The following is a 21,742-nucleotide window of genomic DNA, read 5'->3' as shown; positions in this document are numbered from 1 at the left end:
GTATTATATGTAGAAATGATGAAATAGATATTAGAACTTTAAAAAGAGCTTGGAGTCTATCTTATTTCAGTAGAATCATTAAATGTCTAAAAGGTGACCTTAAAGTAAGGTAATTCTGTTGTTTTTAAGCAAAAGTAAGTGTAAAACTTAGAGGAAAATATTTTATACCACAGTTATAGCAAATATATGAAATAAGACCTTTATAGAGATTTTGGTGTTAAGTATTTATACTTTTTAATATATAGTAATTGAAATATATCCACATTTTATTTACAATAATATACACAATTCTAAAATAAAAAGCCACTCTGAGAAATCATTAAGAATAGAAAAGGATATGTAAGGATGAAGAGAAGCAGATAACCAAAAAATAGATATCTGGAGCTGTGGCTGCCTCATGCTTCCAATTCACTATTGTTTTCAATGTAGGGTAAAAAATTTGACACATGTGAGTTATCTATTCCTATGCATCATTTCTGTTTATTTACAGGTATATTTATTGTCTCACAATATCCCAAGCCACAAGAGGCTAGTTATATTGTTCTTTAGTCTTTCTTTGCCTTTATTTTTGCTTTTAGATTTAATGAATTATTAAAAGGGAAGTAAATATTGACAAAAATGCTTAAGTACATATTCAGTTTTCTTTTCCACTGCCTTCTTTCTACAGGGATATTTCCTGCTTTCAATAAATGACATATTTCCTTGAACCAAAATTTGTTTCCCTACTATTGACTATCTGGGTATCAGATTAGGAATTGGAAATATTCAAATTCTATACATACATATATCTTTAATTTTTAAAAGCTACGTTTAAATCATTTAATCTTTATTATATTCTTAGCACAAGTGATTTGATTACCTACATTCTATATTATTATTTCATGGCAAATTGAAAATTTTTCAAGTTTCACTTTTCCTGGTGCTTTCTAATGCTTTGCTTACCCTACAGATTGTTTCCTTAAGTTGAATTATCTTTTTAAAAATTGAATTATCTTGACACTATTCTATTTGCATTAGCATTTGTACACAGAGATTGTCACTGTATCTCCTAATACTCTTATTAAACTATATAATTACTCTTATTTTTGTATACATACACTGTTCAATCCAATTATATCACAAAGGTATCAGATACAAGTGTATGCTTCGTTCCCAATACTGTCCATGTGACACTTTTGTTTTACCTCTGGCTATACTGCAGTAAAGTTTTTATAATCTCGAGTCTGTGCTAGCTTTAATGTGGAAAGCTGGCCCTGAGCTTGAAATCATGGGACGGGTTTTTTTTTTTTTTTATGCAAAGCTCAGGATTTAACATTACATTGCTAATTTAGAGACCAAGGTTACCTTATATATCAGTTTTTTAAAATGCCAGGCTTATGGTAGATTCCAGATTCTTACATACGTAGTCAGAAGTAAGATCTGGGCTACCTGCTATCCCTGATAAGTGAGCTTCTTCTTACGACTTGCTTATGTAGCCATAGAATGAAAAGCAGAATGAAAAGCCATAGAATGAAAAGATGATCTAACTTCTTAACCAAGTTCCTCAGGAACATGATTTCAGATAGAAGGTAAAGCAGTTCTGCACCCTGTTGCAGTCACCAGTAGAGCATGTGGAAGTTACCTTTTGAGGCAGAGTTTGGGAGAAGCAGAATTATGTTCTCAGAGTGGACACATTTTATATGCTCTCAGCTCCCCGTTGCAGCTGACGAGAGGCTAAGGGTTTACTGCTGTGGCATAGGTAGAATTTCAGCATCCACAGGTCCACATCACACACTATGTCCTCATTTCCTCCCAGGTATCATTTGGAAGCTGGGAAGAGACCATCTCTTCTGCATTTGTGTTGGCCTAGCTTTGGAGAGAGCTGTATGCTCATGGCGTGCACGCCACCCTTGATCTTTACTGACATTGCTAATATTCTCAAACTAGGCCTTTACAACTAGAAAAAGAGGATTGCAAATATACTCCCCTTCCTGTAAATTCTCTTGGCATCAGCAACTAAGGAAAGGGGGAAAGAAAAAGAAAAGGAAATGGTAAACTGACCTTCCAAAAACAGAATATTAGCTATTTCATCATGTATTCCTTACTTGTCTTGTAACCCTTCTGTGACCATACAAAATTTGTTCTACTGAATACTCTTAACATAGGGTCAACTAGGAATGACTACTGAGTTATCCCCTGTCTCTTAATGAAAAACGTATATTTTTGAATGATGCATATCATCATAATGATCCATAAAAATATTCCTTAGTCTAGCAGAAATATACTCTGCCCTGTGTGTACACATCTTATCCTCACATATCAAAGGAGTAAGATTGCTATTAGCTCTCTGTGAGCTTGAAGCCTGTGGACTGATAGTACCAATGGTAAACCACTGGGATTTCATTAACCATAAGGGGAGCAGATCAGATAGCACCAAAACAGAGTCACACTGAGTTCCTGAAACAGATCACCATTGCCCCTCATCTAGAAACAATTTCCCAAAACTGAAGCTTTCAATAATGCTATCCATATAATGGGATGAGAGTGAGGTATGAGGCGAGAGAGAAAAATAAACATGTTTAGAAAAAACTCAAAATTCGTAGGCATTATTGGGAAAATTCATTCCAGAAAATGTAGAGAAACAAAACTAGTATCCCCAGAAAACAATGTGAGTCAAGGTCCTCAGTGACCTCATCCTTATGTGCAAAAGCTAGGGGTTCTGACTCCAACTGAAGACAATTGTGGAAAGAATTTGGTTCTATTTATTTTGTTTGACCATTTCATCTAAGTCACTTTTCCTAAAAATATCAGTAAATTTATGGATGGTAAAATGTTATAGTTTTGGTAAAGGAAGCTTGGGCTATGATGACATGCTGAGTGTGCAATGGACTGAGTGTTTTTGTGCTACCTCCACCCTGAATTTCTATGTTGAAACTCCAACCTCCATTGTAGTGAGATTACTGGCATTATAAAAGGGGCCCCTGTGAACTTTCCAACATGTGAGATACAAGGAGAAGTCAGCAGTCTTTAACTCAAATAGAATCCTCACCAGAACCAGACCTAGCTGGCATAGGGCACATTTCCAGACAGGGCCTCAAGTGTCTTGAAAGATCAGACCCTTTCTTGGTGGAGCAACGCTCATGTCCTTACGAGCATTTGAACACTGTCCATTTGAAAATTTTGTGCCTTTGATCTTGGATTGGTAAACTTTAGTCTGTGGGGCAAATTTGGTCGTAGCCTGTTTTTGTAAATAAAGATCTAGTGGAACACAACAGCCACACCCTTTTGTTTCTTATGGTTGCTTTTATGCCAACAAAATCAGAGTAATTGTAATAGAGGCTGTCTGGCTCTCAAAGTCTTAAGTATTTACTTTCTGATTTTTTACAGAAGAAGTTTGCTAATCCCCATCCTTGATTGTCATGGGGATTTCTTCTTTGATGTAAGCATGGTTGAGTTTAAAAATATTTTTGTAGTTTCACATAAAATCCATAGTTGAAGAAAATAAAAAAAATATTTTTCAAAGCCAAAGGAAGTTCATCATTACACCAAAAGCTAAAAAGTCAAAAGAAGCACAAATACACGTCACTTTTCTAACCATGCAGTTCAACCACTCTATGTCACACAGCAGGATAGGCAGGCTGTTGATGTTACCCTTGAGCAACGCTTTCCAAATTTTCTGATAGGAAATGTGACAAAGGATATTTAATAAGCAGCCCATTTATTAAATACCTTCAGTAGCTTTTAAGGACAGAGGAAAACAAGAATATCCATAGCTTCCATTTCATCTTCCTAAACGTTTGGCTTTTTCTTGCATTAATGAACATTGAAAAGGTGTGCATTTACATATTTGATTGAGAGTAAGATGCAATGAGGAGATTTAATCAAAGCAACTCAGGAGTTTAATTAATGCAATCAGCATTAGGTCGTGCAAATATTGTCATTGAATGCCATCGTGTAAAGCTGGTGACAGTGATTTGGGCTATGGGAGGCTTTCCCCTCTCTTATTAAGATAAAATCAAGAGGAAAGAGACAGAAGCTGAATGCCAAGTCAGAGTTGTATTACTCTTTGCATGTTTAGCTTTTCTTGTGAATCTTTCAATAATCCTATCAAAACTATCTTGTTTAGGTAAAATACTTTATGCATTATATCTGGTCAAATCCCTAAAACCTCATTTCTTGACAATGCTATTTCAGAATAATATTAAAATGAGAAGTGGAGTTGGATTTTGTCTAATTTCTCCAGTGTAAAGGAGTGACAAATTGTAAATGACTTCTAGCATCGAGGAGGCCACAAAATATAGTCATTTATTAAGCATGGTCCTAGTGTCCTAAAGAGGAAATTCATGAAAGCAGGAAACTCTGTCTTTTACTTCTCCATGGCCTCAATGGCATTATGCTCAATTCACTACTTGAGAGTTTTGAGCACATCAGCCACTGTAATACTTAGTTATACAATAATATGGATGTGTACTTTACAGAGACATGCAAATTGGAACCAACCAATTGATTCAGGACTTAAATTGTATTGGGGCCAAGAAAATATTTTACTCAAAAAGCAATCTCCATACTATAGACTACTACTCTGTAGGGTAAAACTAATGATCTCAGTAAGTTGTTTTGCAGTCAACATGACCATGACATTTATAAAGAATATTGGGTGGTTTTATAGTATCTGACATCTTTTTCACATATATGAAAGATGTTTAAACGTAATCTATGATGGGCTTTTAGTTTTATCTATTTCTTTTAAAAAATGCATATGATATAATTGCTATGGACTTGGGACTACTGTCTATTACCAACAAGATTGTGCACACATAGATATGTGTGTGTGTATATACGTGTGGGTGCTATTATAAGTTCAGCTACTTGGTATATATCTTGGTATATATCTTGGTATATATCTTACAAGTATTTAATAGGGAGGTTTAACTATGTTACAACTTCCATTATATGTATAAGATCAGCCATTATAAATATGTCTTCAAGTTTAACATTTATACTTATGAAACATTAGAGATGCATATTATTAAATATCCTTGACTATACATCCTGCTTATTACTGATAATTCTACCAAAAACTAGCCAAACATCAAATGTTTCCAAAATTTCTCTGGCATCATCAATAAAAGACTATTGAATTTTAAGAACTTATCACTTGCTAGTGATTGTCCAAAATTAAAGCATATCAATCATTGCTTTTAGAGGTGAACAGTGTTGGAAATTGGCACTCAGCGAATGTCTCGCAGATACGCTCTGTGATCCCACATCCCATTCCTTCACATGATGGCTTCAATGCTCAGTCCCACTCACCATTGTAGTTTCTGCTATTGACCCAAAGCTGTTGATAAATATGTTGCAGGTAACATTTACAGGAGGCCCTGCAAGTTGAACAATAGAAAGTTTGACAGGTTGTGTTCATGGCATAATTGAGTCACGTTTTTCTCTTGCCAGTGGCATTGTAGCACTTACCATGGTGGTTTCTGTGACTGATCCAAAACTGTTGATAAAAATATTGCAAGTAACGTTTACTGGAGGACCTGCAGAACGCAATAAGAATATTGCAATGGACATTGAAGCAAAAATATATAGCTCCATCAACATCTGTGCAAATGGCTAAAAATGTAAATAAAACTGAAATGATGATGTGATTGCAAAGAAAATTGTACCTAGTGTTATATAATGATAACATTCCCACTAGAATTTTGGACAATGACAGTTAAGCAACGGCAACTTACCCTGAAGTTTTAGATTTGGAAAATATAAGCAGAAGACTGTTTAATGGAATTCATTGCCATATGTTGCTATAAAAATAGCCGTTAGAGTGGGTGGCTTTCTTTGACCTTAGGATAATCAACTTTGTAGGCATCAACTGTTGGGTGTTCTATGGTGATGACATAGGGGCCATAAGGTCAAAATAGAGCTGCATTTTGTTTTATGGGTCAGGAACATCTACTTCCTTTTGTATAACAACTTTTAAAACGGTGGGTTACTTGCTTTCTTTTGACACCTCTGAATTTACTCCATTCCTTCTTCGCATATTCTGAGTCCCAATTCAAAATGATATGCAGAAATACAAACACAAGGAACATTAACTCATTGTAAGTTGTAAACACCAGCAGAAATGCCACTTAATGCCTGTATTGTTGCCTCAGTAACTGTAGTGTAGCGCCAGGGTAATTACACCGAAACGTGCTTTGACCTAAGAGTCCACTCTTCTGGCCAGAAACCAGACACTAGCCTGACTTCTCGTCTTCTCCTGCTCGTCTTCTCCTGTGTTTCATCAAGAGCTAAGTCACTGACAGTTCCCTGCTTCAGGTTTGAATGTGTTGATTACCTTTGCGGTACTTTCCCCTAAGGCTTTCTGAGAGAAGAAAATGCTGAGCCACCTAGTCCTTCCTCCTGTGGAAATTTGTCTCTTGCTGGAGAAAGGCTCAGCAACACCTTAGGGTACTCAGACCCAGTAAGCTAGGCTTGCAGCCTCTCAAACCTGGTAGTAAAAACCTCAGTTGTGGCCGGACTCGAGCACCAGGTTTTATCTCTAAAGGTCCACGTCCGGGTTAGGTTCCTGAAATGAGGACAGAAAGCTTGGAGTAAAATAGCCATGTAAGTCCCCAATTCAGGTCTTTTGGCAAAAGGAGCAAGCAGTTTTGATAAAAAAAAAAAGAAAAAAGAAGATGTGGTAACATTTTCTTTTTGAAATGTAATTAGTTTTTCTGTTTTTGATGAAAAATTATTGCATTTATTTTCTCATAAAATTTTTATAGACTTGAAAGGACAGGAAGTACCATATTACCAAGTGTTTTCCCACTGAATTTTTTGAAACACCCCACCTCTCTTAATTGATCTCTACCCTCTTATATCAGCATCTCCCAAGATGAGTTCTCCCGAGTCACTTCCTACTCGACTTCATTTTGTCTTTACTTTCTGGTTACTCAAAACACAATAAAAACCATTCTTCTCTTTTCTAGCTATATAATTGTATTTTCATTGTGAATCTATTTTTCTGCCGGGGCTGACGTTGTGGCACAGTGGGGTAAGACACTGGTTACTATGCTGGTGCCCCATATCAGAGCACTGCTTGAATCTCAGCTGCTTCATTTGTTATCCAGCTTCCTGCTAAAGTACCTTGCAAATCAGTGGAGAATGGCCCAAGTACTTGGGACCCTGATACCCAAATGGGAGACCTGAATGGAGTTCTAGGCTCCTGGCTTCAGTCTGGCCCAGCTCCGGCCGCTGCAGCAATTCAGAAAGTGAACCAGCAGATGGGAGATTCTCTCTCTCTCTCTCTTTCTTTCCCCGCCCAAGTCTGTCTGTATTTCAAATAAATAATAAATAAATCTTTAAAAATATGTTTCCTGTTAAGAAATAAATTAGGCAAGGGAGAGGCAAGTCATAACATATTATGTGTATTTGCCTTTTTTTTCTCTGTTCACCAAGAAACATTTCCTTGTAAATCATCCAATTCAGGGTGGAAAGTTTTCATGAATTCGTATATGCAAGAGAGAGAGAAAATGAATGATGGGGAGGAAGAAACATGAAAAAGAGAAATTTCTTTTTAACAAGAGGGATTTGAGATTTGAAACATTGTATATTATCTGTCTGGCCTACCCAACTAACTTGGAAGCATTAGAGTCTGGGTCCTACCATCATACATATGTTTGTATCCTTTCTGGTAAATGGCAGTGTAAATATATTCTGGGAACTTGAAATATTTTTCAGCTACCATAGATGATAACATTATGCTAAGCACATTAATAGCCATCTAGTTCCATAACCATAAAAGAGATTTTTTCCTTACTTTTCTAGTACATAATTGTGGATGAGAAAAGTAGGGGTTCTGAGAGGTTAAGGAACTTGCTTCATGTCAGGCTACTGGAATTAGAAAAGCTGAGACTCAATGTCTCATTGATGTTTCAAAACCCTAAACTTTCAACCACTTTGCTACCATGCTACTTTACACCTGTTTGTGTGTTTCTTGCTCCTTTACATCTGACCCCATCAATTCTGGGCATCTTGTTTCAAAGTTCTTGCACTTCTATATAAAACCTTGGACAGAAAAACAGTTTTTGAAAGTTCCTTTAATATTTATTTTTGTTTGAGAGGCAGAGATGGGGAGACATGGACTAAAGGAGAGAGGGAAGCACAAGAGAGAGAGAAAAAGAGAGAGAGAGTGAACATACATCTGCCGGCTCACTCCTCAGATGTGTGAAGTAATCAGGGCTGATCCAGGCTTGAGATGGGAGCTGTGAACCCAAGCCATGTCTACTGCCTGGGCAGCAAGGACTCAGCTACTTGAGCCATCACCTGCTGCCTGGCAGGGTGTGCATTAGCAGGAAGCTGCATCAGAAGCAGAGCTGGGACTCAAACTCAGGCACTCTGATAGGGGATGCTGGTCTCTCAAGCACATCTTGACTACTAGGCCAAATGCCTGCCTGCTCCAGTAAGCTTTTCTTTTTTCTTTTTCTTTTTCTTTTTTTATGAGGAATTAGCACATACTTGTACTAAGAACTGACACATAATATTAAAACCTCGCTCCTGGCCAATGAGTGTCTTATTTCATTCTTCAATATTTAGGTGCCATCATGGTCCCCATTCTATAGATGAGAAAAAACAAGGCACAAAGGTGGTTGATTAATTTTCCCACAGTCACCGAGTTTGTAAGAGGCAGAAATTGCCATACTTTAAGGACATTTTTCCTAAGAGGAATAAAATGCCTGAGGCCAATATCTCACCCTTTCTTGGTTACTGTTTCTATAGAATTTTTTTTTCTATCCTTTTGTTGTCAAGCTATTACGTCTTTGGATCTTAAGTGAGTCTCTTGTAGATTGCATATAGTTGGATCAAGGTGTGCTTTATACATTCTTCTTATTTACGTTTTTTGACTGGGAAGTTTAACCCACTTAGAAATAAAGTGATTACTTATAAAGACTTCTGTCATTTTAGTATTTGCTTTATGAATATCTTATAGCATTTTTATAGCTGTTTTGGGACCTAATTTCTTCTATTACTATTACTACTCTTTGTGTTTAGTGTGATATTTTTGTGGTGAGTCACTGGAATTCTCATTTCATTTTTTGTATACTTTTCAGATATTTTCCTTATGTTACCACAGGGATTACATTTAATATCCTAAATTTATTACAACCTAGTAAAAAATGATACCAACTTAACTTCAATAAAATATAAAAACCCCATCCAGCTCCATCCTGTCCCCTTTGTATTACTGTTGACACAGATTACATATTTTTGAATGCCCAATAAAACAGGCTAACAATTCTCTTATGCATTTGTATTTTAAAGCATGTAGGAGATAAAAAGTGAGTTATAAAACAAAGCTACAGGACATTGCTTTTATATGTTATATTTTCACTGTTAAATATATTTTAGATTTATATTTTATTGGAGCCCTTGATTACTTCATAAGACTTTAATCACTATCTAGCATTTTAAAAAATTTCCACTGGGAAGACTCCCTTTATCATTTCTTGTAGGGTAAGTCTAGGGGTAATGGACTCCTTCAGCTTTTGTTGATCTGGAAATGTCATCATTTCCCATTCATTTGTGAAGGGCAGTTGTGCTGGCTATAAATTAGAGGGTTGGTTTTTCAGCACTTTGCATCATCGTACTGTCTTCACCCCTCAAAATTTCTGCTGAGAAATCAGCTGATAATATTATTGGAGATCCCAGGAATGTAATAAGTTGTCTTTTTCTAGCTGCTTTTAAAGTGTCTACTCTTTGGCTTTCAACAGTTTAATTATAATGTATGTTGGTGTCAATCTTTTTGAGTTTATTCTGCTTAGAATTCATTAGACTTCTTGGATGTGTAGATTCATGCTTGTACCAAATATGGGAAACTCTTTAAATTATTCTATTTAAAAATTATTTCTGGCCTGCGTCACAGCGCACTAGGCTAATCCTCTGCCTGCAGTGCTGGCACTCCGGGTTCTAATCCCGGCTGGGGCACCGGGTTCTAGTTCCAGTTGCCCCTCTTCCAGGCCAGCTCTCTGCTGTGGCCTGGGAAGGCAGTGGAGGATGGCCCAAGTGCTTGGGCCCTGCACCTGCATGGGAGACCAGGAGGAAGTACCTGGCTCCTGGCTTCAGATCGGTGCCATAGTAGCGGCCATTTTGGGGGGTGAACCAACGGAAAAAAGGAAGACCTTTCTCTCTGTCTCTCTCTCTCACTGTCTCACTCTGCCTGTAAAAAAAAAAATCATTTCCACCTTTTCTTTATTTTTTCTGGAACTCTCAGAATGTGTATGTTGGTTTGTTGATGTCTCCTTGACATCTTATACTCTGTTCACTTTGCTTCATTCTCTTTCCTTTCTGCTCCTCAGAATTGATACTTTCATTTGTCCTATCTTTTTGTCTTCTGCCTGCTCAAATTTACTACTGAATTCTTCTAGTGGATTTTTTTTTTGACAGGCAGAGTGGACAGTGAGAGAGAGAGACAGAGAGAAAGGTCTTCCTTTGCCGTTGGTTCACCCTCCAATGGCCGCCGCGGCCCGCGCGCTGCAGCAGGCGCACCGCGCTGATCCGATGGCAGGAGCCAGGTGCTTCTCCTCGTCTCCCATGGGGTGCAGGGCCCAAGGACTTGGGCCATCCTCCACTGCACTCCCGGGCCACAGCAGAGAGCTGGCCTGGAAGAGGAGAAACCGGGACAGAATCCGGCGCCCCGACCGGGACTAGAACCCGGTGTGCCGGCGCCGCAAGGCGGAGGATTAGCCTAGTGAGCCGCGGTGCCGGCCGTCTTCTAGTGGATTTTGCATTTCTCCTTCGCATTTCATCTGCAGAATTCCTGTCTGACTTCTTTTTATAATTTTTATCTCTTTATGGGTACTCTCATTTAATTCATATATCATTTTCTTGATTTCTTTCCATTGTTTTTCCTTGGCCTTTAGGTCTTTGAGCATATTTAAGACAGTTGTTTTAAAGTTTTTGTTTAAGTACAATATTTTGTTAAGCACAATATTTCATTTTCCTAGGGGATGATTTCTGTCAATTTATTTATTCTTTTGAATGAGTAATACTTTCCTATTACTTTGTGATTTTTGTTGAAAAATGGACATTTGAAAATTATAATGTGGTAACTTTGAAAGCCATATTATCTCTCTTCCCAAAGTTTGTTGGGTACGCAGATTGTTTAAATCTATAGTAGACCATTTATTTAGTGACTTGCCAAAACTATTTTTGCCAAGACTATAATGTTTCACGTCTCATATGTTTACTAAAGTCTCTCTCCCTCAGTTTGTGCTCAGGTACACAATAACAGAGATTTTCTTGAACACTAGAAAATTGAAAATAAAAACCAGTTGACCAAACAAATAAAACTAAACCACACTTTTCTCGTTTTTTTGCAGAATGGTTCTGTCCTGGAGCATTTCTTCAGCACTTAGCCAGACTTGAAATGAGTCTAGGAATCAGCCCAAGGAGGAAGCTTCCGGTCTGATCATATCTTTTCTGTATACACATCTTGCCTGAGAATGCAGTGGCCTTCTAAGTTTGCCATGTACTTGGCTGATTTTGAATGTCCTCATTTCCTTAGGAAACTCTCTCCAGCTTTTACTTCCAGGCTTTTACGTTGTCTAAATGACAACATATTGTATGTTAATCTTTTCCCCTGTGGTGTGTAAAGGTTTTTGATTTGGCTTGCAATGTTTTTCATCAGTACCACTTTTTTTTTTTTTTCATCTGAGGTTTGAAGTTAGGAGAAAACAGTGATAAACACTGTTATGGCATGGATTGTGTCCCCTCTGTCTCCCCCAAATTCATACATCCTAACCTCTAGAACTTAAGAATGTAAACAGCTTTGGATATAAGATCTAGAAAGTAATAAATAAGGTTAAATGATGTCACGAGAGTGAGCCCTAATATTATGTGACTAACATACTTAGAGGAGGAGAAAAGATAGGCCAGTATGTGTGTGCATGGAGAAAGGAACATATGAGGATACAGTCAGAAGGCAGACATCTACAAGCCAAAGGAGACCACAGATGCCGACATCTGGGTTTGGGATTTCTAGCATCCAGAATGGGGAGAAAATGTCTGCTGTTTAGCCTACCCTGTCTGTGATCCGTTGTTATGGTAACCCTAGAAAGCAAATACAAGGCTTACATCTGTCCTTCTGGAAGCCTATAGATAGGTTAGTGCTGATACACAAAATAATCTTTCATTAAAGTTTTCTCTTCTCCTAGAACCAGGACCCAGGGCCCCACACTGGGAATGCAGCCTGTTATCTACTCAAAACCAAAATCACTTCCGTAACAGGGAGGGCATATAGAAACAGCAGGTAAAAATACCACAAAACCTTCCTGCTATTTTGAAGTTTCCTTTTTCTTGATGCAGTGGTCAAATGGTTACTGTACACTTTTACAGTTTTCCAAGATTCTGGCAAAGTTGATCCTGGCCATTTCTACTTTGCTTTTTGTGTTTCTGTAGGGGGATAAGAACCTGGAGCTTTCTACTTTGCCATTTTGTTGATATCACCTCCTATTAGCTGAAAGTTTTATTTAACCATGTGAATTTTTTTTTTTTTGACAGGCAGAGTGGACAGTGAGAGAGAGAGACAGAGAGAAAGGTCTTCCTTTTGCCATTGGTTCACCCTCCAATGGCCGCCGCGGCCGGCGCACTGCAGCCGGCGCACCGCGCTGATCCGATGGCAGGAGCCAGGTGCTTCTTCTGGTCTCCCATGGGGTGCAGGGCCCAAGCACCTGGGCCATCCTCCACTGCACTCCCTGGCCACAGCAGAGAGCTGGCCTGGAAGAGGGGCAACCGGGACAGAATCCGGCGCCCCGACCGGGACTAGAACCCCGTGTGCCGGCCCCGCAAGGCGGAGGATTAGCCTAGTGAGCCGCAGCGCTGGCCCTGAAGATATATTTTTAAAGGATGTTCAGTTAGTATAGCAGAAAAACACCAACAGCCAGAATTCTAGTGATTAGCCTAGTGAGCCGTGGCGCCGGCCCTAACCATGTGAATTATGATACTCCTGAAGAAAGTAATTTATGTCATTATTTCTCAAACTTATTTTGACCATTGGTTTTTTGTTTTTTTTTAGATGGACTTTACTTTTTATGGACTAAATTTCAAAGTTAGCAAGCAGTTTTCAAAGCATGGTTTAGAAAATGCTGATCCACATTATTAGTTTATAAACTCAACTAATACATTCTTCCAAGTTCAGTATATGCTGAAGTGAGCACAAAGAATTCATTCTTCTTGTAGCAAATACGTTAGATGATAATAGAACTATGATGAGCACCAATGGCGATCATCACAGGGCTATTGTAAAGTCCTGTGCTCCTGCCAAGGAAGGAATGTCTCATTGGGGGCTGCATAATAGGTACTGAGGATGGAGAGAACAAGAGAAGAGGAGTAAATACTAAGTAAAGATCAGTTTAATGTTTCCCAACTATTTGTCAAAGAACAAATCTGTATAATGATCATCTAGTATAGATTTACAGTTCAGTGATGCAAATGAAAAAAATATACTTGTGTTCAGATTTGACAAATGTGTGAATTCATCCATGAGCTATCTTGGACACTCAGTACCCTAGATGACAAGTTGACAACATTTTTAAGGACCAGATAGTAAATAGTTTAGGCTTTGCTAGACATAGAATCTCTGCCATGACAACTCAGTTTTGCCTCTGCAGTAAAAATGCACTGTAGGCAATATATAAACCTTGAATGTTGCTGTGTTCCAGTAAAACTTTATTTACAAAACAGGTTGTAGGCCAGCTTTAGTCTATGGGTCAAGTTTACTTGGCCTTGCTTTGGAATCAGATTGGGAGGTTGGAGTACAGCAGAAATTTCTGTGGAACTCCATGGGTGTTCCATTACTGAAACTGAGGATTAGCCATGGGCATGGAAGAGCATAGGGACTGTATGTATGACTATATATAATAAATTTGATGCTATGCTCTGTGGCATCAACAAAGTCTGCTTTAGCAGAACAATTGGATAGAAAATGATGTCCCTGGGGCCAGTTGCACCAAATGAGACTACTATGTTTTCACAAGTGTGATGAGGTAGCATAGAAGTGAAACGTGGACAAGGCAGACAATATTGATGACAAATACTGTGTTTGACTCATTCATTTTATTCAATATATTTAATATAATGACTCAGGCTTTACTCATAAAAATGCAGTAAGATCCTTTATTTTACATATTCAGATTGTAGAATTAATATGCATAATTTCTATCATGATAATGAAATTTTATTCATTGTAGGTATATTAAAATAAGCTTATTAAAAGTATATATGTGTATATTTACAGTTATAATGATATATACATATACATGTATTATGTATTGACCAAAGCTTTCTAAGTTAATGACAAATACTATTTTATTAAATTTTTTGATAGATTCTATTTAAAAACAAGCATCAGGAAAGCATAGGGGATCCTATGTAATAAGACAATTAGTCACTGTCGGTTAGTTTTGCCCTCGTTGTTTTCCAACATGTTTAAGATGAAAGACTACTTGAGAGCAGAGGGCATTCTTTGCTTCTAAGATGAAACTGTTATTTTTTTTTTTCACTTCTGTCAGAAATACACAAGAATGGCATTTTCATCTTGCATGTTAGTTCTTGTAAATAATTGAATGTTTCTTCAAGTACAACAATTGTTTTAGTGCGGGGCTCCTGGATGGGAATGGGATATTGATATATGTGTTTGCTTTATATTGAAATTAAATTTTCTTTGGTATAAGATTTTTTCTAACAAAAATTTCCTCGCCATTAAGTCAAAAGATAAATGGAGAAAACAAAGCATACAGAATCACAAGCATGTAGCGTTAAGCATCAGAGCCTTGATATCTGAAGACATGTAAGCCCCATTTTTTATAATTGCTTCCTGTGTTGTATGGTGCTTTCATGCCCATGTAGGAGAGAGCTTTGGAGGGTGGGAAGATTGCAAGTGGAGGGAATGGACTGTCATGGTAGTGCTGTTTTCCTGAGGAGGGATTAGAAGCTTCTAATCTGAAAGGATGGTGATTTCTTTTTTTAAATGTTGTGATCTTTATTAGGAATGGCCACATTAGGGTGGGGATTGGGCAAGCATTTAGCTGAGCAGTTAAGATGCCAGATAAGACCTTCTGTTCTCACATCTGAATGTCTGGTTTTGATATCTGGTTCTGGCTCTCCTCTCTAATGCAAGCTTTGGGAGGCAGCAGTGGTGGCTCAAGTAGTTAGGTAAACAGTTTACCTTTGCTTTCTATGTTTCTGTATGGGAACAAGAACCTGGAGCCTTCTACCTTGCCATGTTGTTGATACCACCTCTGATTCTCAAAAAGTTTTATATAACCATGTGAATTATGATATTCCTGAAGAAAAAAATCATTTGTATTATTATTTCTCAAACTTCTTTGACCGTAGGTGTTTTGTTTGTTTGGCAGGACTCAACCACATTTTACAGCTTTCTTGCTTCTAGGAGTTACACATAAATATTCTTTATGTCTAAGAAACCCTTGTAACCAGAATGGATTTGCGATTATTGCTACCAGCTTCTTTATTAAAATAGGCTTTCTGAATCTTTATGGTTTTGGCATTTTGGTCCAGATCATCCCTTGTTGTAGGGGTCTTTCTTGAGCACTGGAGGATCTTCAGGGGCACCCCTGTTTTCTACTTATCAGATGCCAGTGGCACCTGACCCCTTACAGCCCCTGTTGTGATAACCAAAAACATTTCTAGCATTACCAAGTGCACCCTTGTTGGGAACCACTAAATTATAAAGATAAGGTAAAAAAAGGTAAAAATGATAGGGTAACTGAGATTATTTAACAAGATCATGTTTTATGTTAAAATGAAATGAGCTTCAGATTCTTTTTCTGATTTATCAAACAAATGCTTGTGTTACAGTAGACCATGTATCAGATGCATGGCTTTCTGATGAAAGGCCCTCATGTATTTCAACAGAATATGTGTGGGGAGCAACTCGGACTAGACTGTTACTGGAATTAAGACTTATTCTATGCATCTGCTCTCCCACAGTATGGCCCTGAGAAGGGAGTAACAACTTCTACACAGCTGCCTCTCGCCAACTTGAGTGATGACCTGCAGGAGCTGATCCTGCTCCTGATTGGAGGAGAGCAGCATACTCGGCGTGTGGGTAGCAGAGTTGGGATTGGCGGAAGAGGACTATAAAGGAGGAGAGAGACACCATGCACCAGGAACATCTATCTGAAGGAACACCTGAGCAGCCCCCGAGAGAGCCGGCCGGCGGTGTGCCGCTCCCCCGCGGAAGTGGGGAAAGTGGCAGGGGGAACCGCCCTTCCACAGAGGTGGAAGGGTCGGTAGCCAACCCGGGAAGAACCAGCAGCAAACCCGGGGAGGGCCGAGCAGACAAAAGAACAGCGCAGGGTCCTGTGTCGTTCCTCCGCGAAGAGGGGGAGCGACAATGTGGATTTTAAAAAATATATAAGCCTCCTTTTTTGTTAAAACAGAGCACTGTTATGGGTCTTATACTCATTTGTTAGGAAATTAAATTTGCATTTGTTTGCTGAATTCTTTATATTTCCATGTCATTACTCATTAGAGTTACAAATATTTATTATCAATTATGTGCCTGGTTTATACTTAGTGTTCTACTTGTTATCATTTACACTTAGATGGTGTATTGTGGGGCAAATATAAAAAAATCAGGCATTAAGGACAAGTCAGAAATGTCTTGCTGAAAAGCCCTTGAGTCATTCTGCAACAAGTATGTGCCCAACCAAGCCTCACTGAGAGGGTATTTTTGCTGAGACTCTTTCTAATACAAGTAAACTACTGGTGGTGGTGGTGGTGTTGCTATTCATTATAGGATCACCTTAAAGTGAGTGTTTATGTTTTGGAAGATTCAGGGCACTTTGCTTGTGGTAACCAGGTTCATTTCCTATTTTAAAGATTGCACAGACTAAATGAAACATTCAGGATAAGAATAATTTTCTAATGTAATCTACATATACTTTTATTTATGCTGTAATAAAATGTCATCATATGGAGAATTGCTGGAAAACATGGGATTCTTGTTGTCTTGGGATTGGAGTAGATAATAAACACCCGTTTAGCTTTAGAAGACTACTTTAAATGCTAATTTTGGAATTCGTTTTGAAATAAAGAGACCTGAGAATTTCTCCTGAACCCAAATGACATTTCCTTTCATTTTAGGAAGTAACAAAAATAGAATTGAAGATTTTCTCTTGTGTTAGTTGAATCTTCTACTACTGTGCAAAATGAATAGCAAGTTGATCAATTTGTTAGATCCTGAAATATTGAAAGTAGATTTTTTAACATTAAAAATTTTAAGAAGGAATTTTGCTGTGTTTGGATTTATAATAATGAAATTGGTAGCTAGGCTCTACGCATACATACATATAACTTGTTTTCATGCTCAAATATTCCAATCCTTCAAAGTCAAATGATACTCACTCAATGAATTTGATTCTCCCCATCTGAATATTATCTGAGAATTTCCATAGCCCCATATCCCTTATCATGTTGTATTCAAGTCCATTTTTTTTGTTTCTCATCTTTCCTAGTATGCTCCAAACAGGATCTGATTTGCATTTGATTCACTGTTATGAACCCTGGGGCACTCAGTCTAGTACTAAGCACATAGTAGGTATTTAGTAAATACACAATGAGTATTATTGATCAGAATGTAAGCTTTTCGTGTGTAAAGAAGTTTGATTCAGAACCATTCTTAATGCAAGGCATTTTGTCTCCATCAATCTGCTTCCATCCCTTTAGCTTCAACTGATAGTTCATTCAAAACATTTCATTTAAATAAATGGTCTCATCTAAGCCTATGAGATCAGAAGCAATTTTTGTTTGTTATCACCTCATAGGACTCAACAAAGTGAGAAAAGTGTGACAAATATCTGACACTCACCAATGAGAAGTATTGCAATGTGCCTCCTTTGAAACCACTGCTAAGCTTCCCTGTTTGAGGTGAGTCACAGAACTTCTTAACCATTGCTCTCCCTCCTAATAGCATCCCTTCCAGTGCACTGTGTCATAATGGAAAAAAATCATAACCTTCAGGACCAGAAGGACTGGGTTTACTTCTGGGATCTGCTATGTATTATTTGTGTGATTCTATGTAAGCTACTTAATTCCTCTGGGATCCAGTCTCCTCATCTATGAAAGAAGAAATCACTTCACCTAACTCTCAAGTTCATTGGGAGCACCAAATGAGATAGTGTGTATGAAATACCAGCTATTTCTTTTCTCTTACCATCTCCTTCCCTATGCATATTAAGTAAAGATCATACTCCTAAACATAGAGATTTCCTCTTTTTTTTTTAACAATCATATGTACTTTTGTAAACACATTATTTCTGCCCTCCTTTCATCTTTAGTCATAATGTTAAGAAAAAAAGTTGAGCTTTAAAAGTATAAATAAGCTCTCAAAAAATCTCTCCTTAGTGGAGAAGGATTACATTGTTAAATCTAATAATCAGGAATATGAAGAAAAAATTGTGCCCCAAAGGAAAACTATGCATTGTTTTTTATGGTATACCCTTTAGTGTTATCTGACTGATTTTATGTGAGCTATTTTACAAGTGCAAATTATATACCTTGTGGTAATGCAATGTATCTCTTGCTTATAGACAGGTGAACTCTGTCCTGTTATCCCCTGTAGAGATCCAGGTAGTTTCCTTCCCCAACTGTGGAACAGGCTAGTTTTGCCTCCATCTGCATATTCATTTCAAATTCTTGACCTGTAAAATGTGTCTGTTTGAATTTCCTTTTCAACTGGTTATACCAACTGCCTGATTCCTTCACTATTAATGTGGTAAATAAAATCTTTAACATGTATTAACATTATATCTGTGTGAGAATCATGATTTTAATTTGTTTTTGAAAGTTATATTTTAATGTGAATTTACAAAAAATAAAAGATTATTACCCTTTGGAAATCTTAGGCTCAGAGCCAGGCTTTTGAAACTTGAAGATGTAAATCCGGTTAAAGCCACTGCAGTGCTGGGCTACTCCACACTCTCTATTTAGCTGTCAAAAGGGATCTTAAAGCACCATGTCTGTCAATGAATAGTACCTAAGCTCTCATTTTCCTGCTCTGTTCCTCTGTGGCTCCCACAAATGTGGACTTATTTCCTCCTTAGGCATTCTGCACCATTTCTCTGGGGGTGGGAAGGTCACCACTGTACTGTTAGGAAACAGGTTTTCTATGTCAGCAACAGTTCTAAAAATAAAAGGCAGCATTCCTGATATGTATTCTTCGCTCTAACAACTAGGACAGCCACTTCCCTACTGCGAAGGGAAACCCTGAAATCATGGTGCTTGTTGTCTTAGCAAGTACTCAAATTTGACTGCCAGATTCCGAACATTTAAGTAGCATAGTACTTCCGTGTCTTATGTCATACTGTGCCATATATCTTGGTAATTCAGCTTACTTAAAAAGCATTTGTTCGACTCTTTCTATATATTAGGTGCTCAGTTTCCTTGGGTTCCCCTTGAGTCAAGGATTCAGGTGAAAGCAGCTTCCATAAATGATATGCAAGATAAAATCATGGAAATGAGTCAAGATAAGGGAAGCAGAAAAGAAAAGGTGAGTTCATAGTAAGTTCATTATCCTGGGTTGGCAAATGAAGCTTTAGCCCATGAGTAACTCTGGAAGCCAGTACAGACACTCTTCTGAGCTTTCTGCCCAATGGGAGACGGAGCTGGGATATTTTACATGAATTCCCATTAAGCATTTGATGAGAGAACTCCCGGGGGGCATAATCCATCTTCATTTCTGATCTGCCACAGAGGTGGGCAAAATGAATTGGATCAGAGAAAGCCCTCAAGCACAAAAATGCAGCTGCTGACATCTGGAAGTCAAGTTATGTGTTGATGTGGCAAGGGATTGGGGATATGGCATAAGCACTGATAATGATACTATGTGAGGTCCTTGGAATATAAAAATGCGCCCAATCTTGGCTTTCAATAAACCTGTAATCTGTCATGGCAGAAAAATCTGGATTGGACTAACTACCCTGTACTGTGATAAAAAAAAAAAAAAACAGCATTTTAAGGAAATCTAGCAGAGGAAGAAATAAATTGTGCATGGGGAAAAGGGAAGAGGAGAGGTTCTGCAGATAGTTGATGTATTTGTTAAATGCAGAGGAGAGAGGAGATATGGCTCCATTTTACAGAGACTATATGTCACTAGACAAAGTGTAATTGGTAACTGAAGGCCACATCTGCGTCATTGCTCTTTATTGCATTTCCCCCCACTAATTTGAAGCCCCCCACATTTTGCATTGTTTGTTAGAGGTTTTTGAAGTGATAGAGAAACTGGTCGATGTCTGGATTTTGATTTATATTTCTACCTTCATCTCAGTGCGACAGGGTCTTTGGCACTCAGCTAAATTTAGTTGTCCCTCCAAGAGGAAAGCAGATCTGTGGCCTCCTCTCATTTACCATTAAGTTCACATTGGAAGTGGAGGAAGTCATTCTCCCATCAGACACCATCACTTCCTGGGGGCTCAGGATAATGGGCAGCAACATCGCATTGGGGCCTTGAGAGGGTTATAATTTGAAAATATGAGATTTTGGATGGTTTGCTAAAGAAATAAAATGGGGTGTTTACCCATGAGAACTTCACACTGGAGGCAAGATTCGTTGAAGCTTTGAAAAGGCTCTAGTTTTGTGAATTGTACCATACATAATAAGAAAATCCTTTGTTGAAAAAAGGGCTTATTCCCCAAACCTCAGGTAACAGAGGGGAAAATCTGGCAAAGTCAAAAAGCAAGAATCTTCCTAAGAAAGTCTTTTTTTTTGGAAGTCAGCCTGGTTGATGCACATCTTTCCAAACATGCACCTCCACTTGTGTGTGCTGTACATTTTCAAAGCAGACACTGCTAGCCTGGGTAGGCCACATTAGGAGCAGCAGAGTGGTTGAGTATTTTGCAAACTCTAAAGATTGTGATAATTAGTTTCTAGATCTGGAGAAAGGGAGTTGGTAATGGTAGTACTTACCAGTTTTGTAGTGAATGAATAAGAGCACGTGTGTAACACACTTACCATGTTGCCTCCTACATTGTGAAGCATGATCATCTTTGTAAACCCACCTATAACCCGAGTCCTCCCTCCTCTTCCACATCTTCCTTGTACTTCAGCTATTAGCAACTGCCCTTATTCAGAACTTCTAGTCTCTCTGACATAAGTCTGTACACAATGGCATGATTGTATGATGAGTTGGCTTGTGTTGCTCGGACCTGTTTTATGTGTAATTTATTGTTCAGGAGGATGATACACTGCTAGAGTACAGAGGTTAGCTGTCAGTGCTTCTAGAAGTCCCCAAAGTCCCTGTAAATTATGTGCACCGTAAGTATTTCTCCCAAATATTTCGTGATCCATTTGCACATTGTTATAAAGTCAACTTGACTTGGTGTGTTGGCAGAAAATGCTTCCTCTGCTTAAGAAAAGTCCAAGTGAATTATTTCAGAGAGCAGTCTCATTAGTTCTGAAGAGGGTTAGCCCAGCAAGTGGACTTTAAAACCTTCCTCCTCCTGTTCCATGAGCAAGCTCTGAGCCTTCATATGTGTTGGGAAGTAATAATGAGAATAAAATTGAATAGCTCAGGTCTTGGAGTCTTAGAGTTTTCTTTCACTTTGTCCAAATGATTGAGATTGTTAAAACATTCCCTTGTGATTTTATTGTTGTTAGCTCTTGTTTATACGCCTGTGGAACAGTGGTCTTTCTACTTTTCATTTGTTGAGTATTATGGTTAGTGGTGCATTAAGCCTGTGATTATAGAGTGGATTGAAACTAT

General features: G+C 38.1%; 1 protein-coding gene across 2 annotated transcripts in view; it reads right to left on the bottom strand.

Annotated features, from left to right (window-relative positions):
• The window catches only part of LOC149119093 (glycine receptor subunit alpha-2-like), a 53,837-nt gene that overhangs the window by 3,211 nt on the left and 28,884 nt on the right, over positions 1–21,742 (bottom strand). Inside the window, exon 4 of one of the 2 annotated variants that reach the window (XM_089325046.1) lies at positions 5,452–5,519. In XM_089325046.1, coding sequence (XP_089181172.1) covers positions 5,452–5,519 — 68 coding nt within the window. Of the gene's footprint in view, positions 1–5,292; positions 5,361–5,451; positions 5,520–21,742 lie in introns of both variants that reach the window. The other variant, XM_089325047.1, reaches the window with a different exon arrangement.

Source organism: Oryctolagus cuniculus, chromosome Y (assembly GCF_051225735.1).
Source record: "Oryctolagus cuniculus isolate XC-2025 breed Fujian yellow rabbit chromosome Y, ASM5122573v1, whole genome shotgun sequence".
In the NCBI taxonomy this organism is placed as follows: Eukaryota; Metazoa; Chordata; class Mammalia; order Lagomorpha; family Leporidae; genus Oryctolagus; species Oryctolagus cuniculus.
This window is presented reverse-complemented; position numbering and strand designations above follow the sequence as displayed.